At 34.6% G+C, this 10,370-nt stretch overlaps 1 protein-coding gene across 1 annotated transcript; it reads right to left on the bottom strand.

Annotated features, from left to right (window-relative positions):
* Positions 1-2,291: 2,291 nt before the first annotated feature.
* Positions 2,292-4,876, bottom strand: LOC131151866 (CRIB domain-containing protein RIC5). The gene is made up of 5 exons (XM_058103317.1): positions 4,406-4,876; positions 4,150-4,290; positions 3,830-3,930; positions 3,401-3,497; positions 2,292-3,120 (listed from the first exon to the last, which is right to left on the bottom strand). The coding sequence occupies exons 2-5, from the start codon at positions 4,205-4,207 to the stop codon at positions 2,618-2,620; spliced, it is 759 nt and encodes a 252-aa protein (XP_057959300.1). The 5' UTR covers positions 4,208-4,290; positions 4,406-4,876; the 3' UTR covers positions 2,292-2,617.
* Between the last annotated feature and the right edge of the window lie 5,494 nt (positions 4,877-10,370).

Raw genomic sequence — 10,370 nt, 5'->3', positions numbered from 1 at the left:
AATTAGTGAAAATTATAAATAATATTTTTGAGGTCAAGAAAATTGTTTTGCAAACCTTTCATCCCGAATGAGTTCAAAAATCTCCCAAGAATTTCAAAAAAATATATATCATTTAATACTTAAAAAAATTCCATAAAATTTTTTTAAAAAAATGTGGGAGTTTATTTTTGTTAAGTATTTTCTCGTTTTTCTATCCCTATGATTTCAAAACGGGGCATGGGCTCTTTTGAGCATTATATACCCTAGTTCTAAGGGAATATTTATATTAAATATACTATGTAAATATTTTTGTGGTCCATGTGCATTAATATTTTGTAAATTCACAAAGGGAGTAAAATTAAAAGGCTATTAAATTTAATTTAAGGATAATATTTAATTAATTAGGTACCATTCCTAGAACAGACGTGTAGGGGGTGTTAGTACCTTCCCTTCATGTAACTAAACTTCCGATCCCTACTTTGGTACACGTTGATCGATTCTACCTTTAATTGGGTAGTAATCATGTGTTCTAACCACACTCCAAAAGGTAGTGGTGACTCCAACTTTCATTTGCACGACAATTAAATATCACTTTTTCTTTCGCCCATCCCGAGGCACCCTCACTCCGTCGGGACGTCGCGGCAGCTTGGCGACTCCAACATTCATTTTTCACAAAAATTATCAAACCATTTTTCATTCGACCCCCACGGGACACCCTCACTCCGTCGGGACGTTGCGACATTGATTACGTACATGTGTGCATACATGCATATTAATTGATTTGCATAACCAAATCCAATCAATTGCGTACACTTATAGTTGCATAATTATATATATACACCGAGGTATCTATAATTACAAAGTTATGTATATAGATTTTCGAATTATAGTATAAATTTCATAATAGTTATATAGTTTAGTTTCAAAAAGTAGTTATAACTAATACTATAATCACATACATATCTATGTAATTGTGGACATATCTTAATCAACTCATTACGTAATTATGTACATGCATGCATGCATATTAATTGATTTGCATAACCAAATCAAACAATTGTGTGCATTTATAATTGCATAATTTCGTATACATTTAAATCGAGGTGTCCACAACTACAAAATAATGTACATATTTTGAATTATAGTAATGATTTCTTAAACAATCATATAGTTTAATTTCAAACAGTAGTTGTAGTCAATATTATAATTACATATCTATATAATTACGAACATGTCTTAACTGACCAAGCATGCATATAAATCATTCCAAAATGAACAAATTACTTACATTCATGATTGGGTAATTATGTACATATACATATATGTATATATATATATATATATATATATATATATATATATATATAGATTTTCAACTTATATTATTGATTACGTAATTTCGTAATTCAATTTCAACTAATAGTTGTAACCAATACTATAATTATATAGCTATAAAATTATGGGCATATCTAAACCAAATTAATTACATAATTATGTATATGTATGCTCATTGGTTTGGCTAACCAAACCAAACTAATTATATAATAGCATAACTACATACATATTCGAACCAAGATGTCCATAATTAATTAAAAAATTATGCAGTTTAATTTTAATTGAAATGTGCAATCAATGCTATAACGACATACCCAAATAACTATATAGAGAATTAAATTGAAACAATTACCTAATTATATACACACATGCATATATTAGTTGATTTGGGCAAACCAAATCAATTTACGTAGATAAACAATGATATAATTACATAAATATTTAAACCAAACTATCCATAATTACATTACTATTTACATGATATCCAAATTAATTATAATATTAATTACGTAATTGTAGTATGATTTAAATAGGGTGCATTTAATATATTGCTGTTATAATTAATTAGTTTGACATTTTAAATGAGTTGATGGGTTAAGTGGATACATCCATGATACCCATTTAATATTTGACCCATTTTACCTGACCCATTCATTTATGATTGGTATGGGTGCATTAACAGGTATGGAGGCTTATGAGTTATCATTGCTGCAGTTGCACTTAATCCCTGTTTGGTTGCCAAACATGATAAAAACATGAAGATAGCTTTTGCAGTCTGTTGTACTTACCAGTGCATGCATGTACACGCACTTATATTTGAAACGCCGAACTCTCTTGAGAGAGGCTTTAGCAGGGATCCATTTTCACATATTGCTACGATTGAAGCTCAAACAATGGATGGAGCTAACCAAAAGGCATTTAGATCCTTGAATTGCTCAACTAGCATCGAAGGGCATTGGCATTTTAAATTTTGTTGTTTTTTTTTTTCACATAAATTACTCAATAATGCACCTTTTGGAAGCCTAGAATTTGCAAGAAAATACAAAATCTGGAATCTTTCAGGTATTGCTTCGAATCTCTCATATGATTTCGAGTCCATTCTCTTTCTTTTCCTGTAATTTCAAGGCTACCCCATCAACCTGAGGAGAAGTGAAACCAATTACTTGACACGAACTACGCAAGCTTCAATCACCGGAACGAGAAGAAAACAAACAGGATACCGATGCGGAAAACCATTAGAAGCTATGCCTTCAAGAAGGAAGTTATCTTCAATCTTTTTTAGCATAGAGAAATCACGAACTCCTCATGAGATCTCAGAGCACCTCTTCTCTTCTTCTTGTGCATTAGAAACTGAATTCGAGCATGGATCATCACTCTTTTTCGGTTCATGCCCAGACTCGGGCACAGACCCAAGATTAGGATCAGATAATGTATCAGCTTCAGTGATGGAACTCTCGCTTCTTCTTGATGATCTCGTTGACCCGCCGGCAGAATTAGACCCCTTTGACTTCCTTCGACGAGAGTGTCTTGGGATGGAAGGTGAGTCTTTCGAAGGTGATTCGAGCCCGAGACCAGAATTCTGGTGGCGCCTCCTACCTCCTCTTGCACTGCCCGATTCTCCAGTCTGAGAATCCACCGAAGATCCTGCAGAGTGATGTCGCCTAGATTGCTTTGATTCAGAGCGACGCCGGGGGGAGTCAACAGGTGACGGAAGACCGGACGAATGGTGGCGTCTCGGTATCTTTGGCTTTTCCAAGACATTTCGAAATGGAGAGTCTTGCATTCCGGGGCCGGTTCGACTTAATTCTACAAGAAGGGAGCAACACTTTATAATAAGCAGCATTACAAAAAAAATTTCAATTAACCCAAAAAGTTGTTTTAGGCACAAAAGACGAGAAGTAGCATTCACTGATTTCAGAAAATGCGAAAGCAGCTAAAACACTTAAGATCCAACATTTTATTTGCGTTTTTTAATATTTTCTAGGCAACCCAATAGTGGGCAATCAATTTATTTCCTACAGTATAGTTTGTTTGGAACATCACAAATATACTTCAGCAAAATAGGCAAAGTCAAAGGAAACCAAACCTTCTGAGAAACCTTTGGGTACAATGGGTTTAGTTTCTTCTTCAGTGCGACTTAATGGCCCGGATGAGAAATTTGGAGCGGTTTTGAATTCATTCATCTGCATTATTTGAAAATTCACAACATCCGAATTAACAAAATTAATATTCCATGCAAAATTTACTAAACATTAGTATTGATACTTTCTGTTAGCATAGGCATTAACATTTGTCAGTACTTTTAGAATGTCCCAGCAACATGTTTATTTCAAATAGAATGGTGAAGTAAAATCATAATCTCAGAGGGTACAGGGCAACATAAGGAGGCAAGTAGAGACATTAATGTGGATGTTTAATACTGATTAATAAAAATTATTAGAAAAAACTATGCAAGTTAAAAATGATGTCTACTAACAACTAATAAAGAGGGAAACAGATGAAATGAATGACATACCCAGCTCGGAGAATTCACCGATGGACCATCCCACCCAATGTGCGCAACATGTTTAACATCTGTAGGATAGCCAATCTGAATTTCTTGCTCCTTTTCGCTATCTGCACAAGTTCATAATGTTCTTAGAGATTTACAAATCACTGAAGCAAAATGAAGGAAATTTGACATTGTAAATCATTAAATTGTAATAGCAAGAATGTTGTTATGGTGGTGTATTCAAGGGATGCAAACTTGAGCCAAAACCCAAATGGAGAAGCTTTAATAATCCAACCGTGCATCTCATGGGATCAAAATTTGGTGGCATGAAAGGTTTGGCTTACCAAACATATGCGAAATGTATCTCAAGCCCTTCAGAAGGTCCTTCACTTTGGTTGTCATTTTGGCCGAAAGGATTTGACTACTCGAGATAGAAACTTCCAGCCACAGGAAGCGCTTTTGCTCATTCGAACAATACCCCCATGCTTTAATTTAGAAAAAAAAAAAGGCAAGAACGAAAACAAACGATCATAAGCAAGATTGGTATTCAATCTCCTCGAGTATAAGAAAAACATAATCCCAAACAGAAATTAACCCTACCTTCAAGAGAAAAATATAAACGATGCGACGATATTCCAAGATCTCTTGAGGCGCAAACCGTACCCAAATCAAAATTTCAAACCAACCCAATATAAGGGAACAAACAAATCAAAACTAGCTTATATCAATCCAAAATCCCTCAAGCAAACAAGAAAAATTCAGACAAGAAATAAGAAGAAAAAATATGTGTGCACTGAATTCAACAAACAGATGGTGGAGTTTGAATTGAATTGAGTTCTCAAGTTGTTATTGAAGCAAAGGGATTTTGCCGTTGTGGGATGGGGGACGCGCTATCTGTTCCGATCCGATTGCTGGTGGTCAATCGGAACCGGGAGCTGGCCGACCTGGAAATGAGGGCAGAGTCCAAGAAGATAGAGCAGAAGCCCCCATGCCCAATGGCTATTTTTGGGGGGTGGTTTCTTAACAGTTCTTCTGTGGAAGGCGCGGCAAAAACGGTTAAAGAAAGAAAGGAGGACAACTATGCAGCTGAAGGTGGGCTGACCACATCACATGTAACATTTTTAGGTCTCAGGAGCCAGCCAGCCAGCCTATGCACCCACCTCATTTTTAGTTTGGTCAGAAATTAGAAAACCAATTGTTTTTTTTTCGAAAATAATATAATTGAAAATATCTCCTATTTTCCTAGGGCATCTAATAGTTAGTATAATCTATATCTATATCTATATTATATATGAAAGTTGAATCATTGGTGGTCACCCCCCTGTAGCCATCCCCCTCCCAACACCTTTGCCTACCTTGACATTTACATAGATTGAAATTATAAAGCTAATCAGGATTATTGGCTCCACTTTTTTATCCCTTATTTACATTTATTTATATTAAAATTATGAAATTTATTCAAACATAAATTATATATATATATATATATATATATAGAAATATGTGTACCGTATTAGACATATGTTAAAATTATAAAATTAACTCAAAATATTTTTTAAAAAAAATATAGAGATATGCATATCATGTATGTATGCATATTCATTGATTTTTAAGAAGGTATAGTGTCCATTTGTATTCTATTTTTAAAATATAAAGTAAAAAAAAAAGTGCACCATCAATGCTCAAATTCTTCTTATAAGTTACATGCTATGAATACTTATACTTTAATTTGACTATAATTTAAATAATATTTGTAAAAAAATTAATTAGAATTTGAATTTATTGATTATTTCCTAAAGTTTATAATTTTTAATGTAAGTAGTGTGAGTCCATTTTTACTAGTTTAATAACATTTCTAGAGAGAGAGAGAGTATAAAGTTGCTTTAGAATAAAATAATTGATCATTATTAGTATTTTCCTTGTCTAGGGAAAAAATAGAAAAAAAAAAAAACTTAGGTGACATGCATGGAGTATCAAGCACCTCTTTTTTTTTTCTTTTTTTTTTTTATTACATAGGAACTTTAACCACCAACGAGCCCTTCAAACTCCCTGGTGCAGCACCAAACCTATGGATCAGCATCATCCGCCCCCCAGGTCTCACAGATCAAGGTAAAGTCCGGATGCGAACACGACTTCTGTACATCAGTTGGACATACCACATGTTTGTGCAAAACTAAACTACTTACGCAACACAGTTTTAGTATAGGGAGCATGGTGCCTCGAGGTATACGAATCTTTCTCCTATTTAGGTTATTGATGGGTCAAAATTAACTTGTCGGAAAGGGAATAATGACAACGGGTAACTTTTGAACAAGTCCGAAAAAAAATAAAAGATTTCATATTAATAAGAGAAAAAGTAAAGGAGGATGTAAGCCCCTCTCCCCCTTCCACCCACGCCCCCTCGCCCTCCCCTAAAAAAAATGATAGGGAAAGAACATTAAAGCATAAGGGTATTGGGGGGAGGTGATTCACCCATATTAAAAATTTAAAAATAAAAAAGGAGATGGAGACCAGATAAAGGAGCTTATTCTAATAATTATAGCCATGATATTGAAGAAGAAGAAGAAGAAGAAGAAGAAGAAGAAGAAGAAGGAATGACATGGCCTAAGGCCCAACAAAGCCCAAAAAGAAGAGCCAAGAAGCTCCAATGCCACCAAGAGCCTAAAAATAAAGAGAGGGAAAGAAAAAGGAAAAACAAGATTTCGAGAAATCAAAACTTTGATGAATTTGATTACGGAAGTGAAAGGAAATAGTCAAGCTTATTAAGCATTGTATTGATAGTAGATCTGTTAAACATCTAGCTTGCACGAGTAAGCACGTCATGTGCTCAACAAAATTCACAAGTTGAATGTTAGTATCATTTTATTGAGGTATGATTATAATAGTCTAGGTTGTATTTCTCTCCAAATTTCTAGTCACGAAGGAAAGGTATCTCTCTAACTCATTTAAATTAACTGTCATACCTTTAACCACTAAACACCCATACATGAAGGTAAAAATCTTATTGTGACCAAGAATAACACACCTCCACTTAGTAGGTTATTGGTTGTTGAAAGTCTTCTAGGAAAAACCATAAAGTGGACCAAGAATAACACACCTCCACTTAGTAGGTTATTGGTTGTTGAAAGTCTTCTAGGAAAAACCATAAAGTGGTATAAGTTTGCATCCTTTACATGGTAAAATAAGTGTATAGTATGTGTCGTTGTCTACACATAGTGTATGTTAGCACCAGAGGAGTCTATGGGTGGACTTGATACACATTGGAGAGCACCAACTTGACACAAAAGCTTAAGCCTATTGAGTATTGCGCCAAACCATATATATATAAGTACCCATCATCCACTCAATTTTTTCAAAGTGGGACAAACTTACAAGTGGAATTTTCAACAATCTACCCCTCACTTGTGAGTTCCAACTGACCAATTCCCCAATAGTTGCTCAAGTGGGTCTTACCACTGGCGCCTTACGTGCCTCAAATTGCTTTCAACGTACCTCCGAACCAATCCTATCTCCTACATCTTGATCCTATTTAGATCCATCCCAGGCCTAGATGATACTTATTGGCCTCGGTCACACACTTGGTCCTCCAACTGTTAGCAAATCAAGAGAATTAGCTTCACGTTTCGATTTTTACAATATCACTCACCCAGAGTTACGTACCGTCGGTTCTGATACCACTTGTTAGCACCGAAAGAGCCCATGGGTGTTCTTGATAAACATGGATGAGTTCCAATTTGACCCAAAAGTTTAAGTCTATTGGGTCTTGGGCCAAACCATATATATAAGCACGCACCCATCCATTAATTTTTTTCAAAGTGGGTATTGGCTTTTTGAGTTCAATCTCTGTTTTAATGCAGACGAAACACCAGTATCTTATGTGTATATTTAGTATGTGAATAGACCTTAATTTCAGCACACATAAGGAAAGGAAAATTGCAAGCCAGAATTGAACTTAAAAGCTCACATCATCTGGCATATTCCAAGAAGGCAGTAGAGCAAAGATGAAGAAGAAGACTTATTTTTTAAATTTTTAATGCATTTTGTTTTATATTTGATCTGTAATAATGCATGGCATGCATGATGTGAATAATAAGTTCAACATGACCATAGATTGACCATAGCAAACCAAATGACCGTAGGGCATCTTTCGGTTGACCGACGCCGAATTTTTAGGGTTAACTCAAAGACCATAGACTAACCATAAGTCCCAAAATATTGCATGAAAAAGTCCCCCATATCTTAGAAGTAATAATCATGTGAATAGGGGTGACTTCAAAAGGGAATTAGAACTTAAATGCCTAATCTTTGTGTGTTCAGTCTATCGAACCAGAATACACATAGACCTTCGGTCAACCAAACCTCCTCAAGGTCAGTAGTTGACCATTTGGTCGACCGAGTTTGAAATGAACTTCAACACTCTGGTCGACCGAAATGGCACGTGGGAAATCCCAATGCTCTAGTCGACCGAACCTCTAGTTATAATATGACCTAGTCAATTAAACCTATGAAATTTGGTCAACCGAATTTGACCTGGTTGATCAAACCTTAGAGGATCCAAAATCGCACATATATGGTCGACTGAACCTACAGTTCAAAAATGCCTTGGTCGATTAGACTTGGCAATTGGGTCGATCAAACTTAAAATACGGTCGAGTGAACCTCTTGGGTTGGTCAATTTTTTATCGCAAGTAAACGAAGTTAATTTTAATTAAACATTATTAATCATTTTCTAAAATGACCTCCATATCCCCAACGGTCATATTTTTTCCCAAGTTTATATATACCCCTTCATTTGTCATAGTTAGTAGTTGATAAGTAAAAATCATTAAGAAAAATTCTCTCAAATTTTTATACTCATTTTTTTATCCTCTCGTTATTATTACTTTGAAAAATCTATTTTCAAGAGAGCATTATATTTATCTTGGCCATTTGTTTTTACAGATCATACTGTTTACTCTCGTATCTTGTTTATTCTTTCAAATCTTACTTTTGAGAGTAAATTAAAGTTTTCTTCATATATATATATTCATTAATATATATCTTTGGAGAAAACTTGTTTATTGCTTGTAAATCTTGCACACATATTGCAAGACTTCAAAGGCTCATATATTCTTTATTGCAAAATTATTTTTGAGTAAGAATCTTAGTTCCCCTAAGCTTATTTAAAAAACTAGTTTTTGGGAAAACTCTTGACATATGGAAAAGAGTACCTTGAACATATTCTTATTTTTAATATCTTTGCTTGGAAGGTCTTTTACTCTTGTCAATAAGAAAATCATTTTTCACACTAAGTCCTTATTGAGAAATATTTTTTAGTGAAAAATATACATTCTCACATTGAGCTTTAATTCATATCATATGAGAGTGTTTCTGAGCATATTATTGTACACATCTACTTGTATTAGAAGCACATTTGCTTGTACGCAAAAATTTATTTGATTATCTGTTATATTCCCGACAGGTGGTCGAAAGAGGGAGACTAGCCATGTGAATAGTCTCGAACTAGGTTAGACCCGATTAAGAGAACTAGGTGCACCATCCTGATAAGGTGTTGTATTAGGTGCCACTCCACCCATTAAGTGAGCCTTAGTGGAATCCTATTACTTGTTAGCTTAAGGCGAGGATGTAGACAGTATTGGCCGAACCCCGATAACCTATCGTGTGTCTATTTCATTTCCGCACTTTCAATTTCAGCACATGTATGTTTTATATTTGATTTATTATATGCAGTACATGTATTTAATTGTTTGAATATTTGATTGGGTTTATGATTATATAGAAGGACTCTAGGTTTGCGAAATACTGTTGATATCTAGTTTTACCTAGGTAGAAATTTTTAAATACCCAATTCACCCCCTCCCCCTCCCCCCTCTTCTTGGGAATACACAAATTACAACAATTGGTATCAAAGCCTCATTGCACTAGACATAAACATTTTTGCAAAAGATCGCAATGACTCACTTTGGTGTATCCCATTGAGGGACGATCACCTTTCAATATTTCAGTGTTTTGTGGTGTTGATTACACAGCCTGAAAATTTAGAATGAGTGTTTTTATAAAATCAAAGGACAAGCAGACTTGGCAGGTGATTGATAAAGGAATTCGTATGCCTCTGGATGAAAATGATATTAGGTTAATGCATGTGAATTCATATGCCATGGAATTATTATACTGTGCTTTGAATTCTCCTATTTTTCATGAAATTATGGCATGTAAAAATGCGAAGGATATATAGGAGAAGTTTGAAAAGAAATATGGATAGTTCCGGGAGAAGGAGATCACCACTTCAATAGTGTCTAGCTTAAATGATTTGGAAGTGGTAAATCATGAGGATAGTGCAATGACAGAGCGGGAGGTATATGATTCTCTCTCTATCTCGATGGATGATTCTTGTGTTGAATGTTATGCTGCTCCATGTGCTGAATCATCTATTGAATGTTGTAATAATTCTATTTTTGATGCACTTGATGATTCTCATGTAGAACACGAGAATATATTATGCATTGAATCATTTTTTTGAAAATTATGATTATACTATTGACATCGCATGCAATGATTCATATAT

This window comes from Malania oleifera, chromosome 3 (assembly GCF_029873635.1).
Source record: "Malania oleifera isolate guangnan ecotype guangnan chromosome 3, ASM2987363v1, whole genome shotgun sequence".
In the NCBI taxonomy this organism is placed as follows: Eukaryota; Viridiplantae; Streptophyta; class Magnoliopsida; order Santalales; family Ximeniaceae; genus Malania; species Malania oleifera.
Note: the sequence above shows the minus strand (reverse complement) of the source record. Positions and strands in the feature narration are given on the sequence as shown.

Coding starts and splice junctions, on each gene's coding strand:
- LOC131151866 (XM_058103317.1), bottom strand. CDS start 4,207: ATGACAACCAAAGTGAAGGACCTTCTGAAGGGCTTGAGATACATTTCG. Junction 3,931..4,149: donor ATACATTTCGCATATGTTTG/GTAAGCCAAACC, acceptor GAACTTGTGCAG/ATAGCGAAAAGGAGCAAGAA. Junction 3,498..3,829: donor CGGTGAATTCTCCGAGCTGG/GTATGTCATTCA, acceptor CAAATAATGCAG/ATGAATGAATTCAAAACCGC.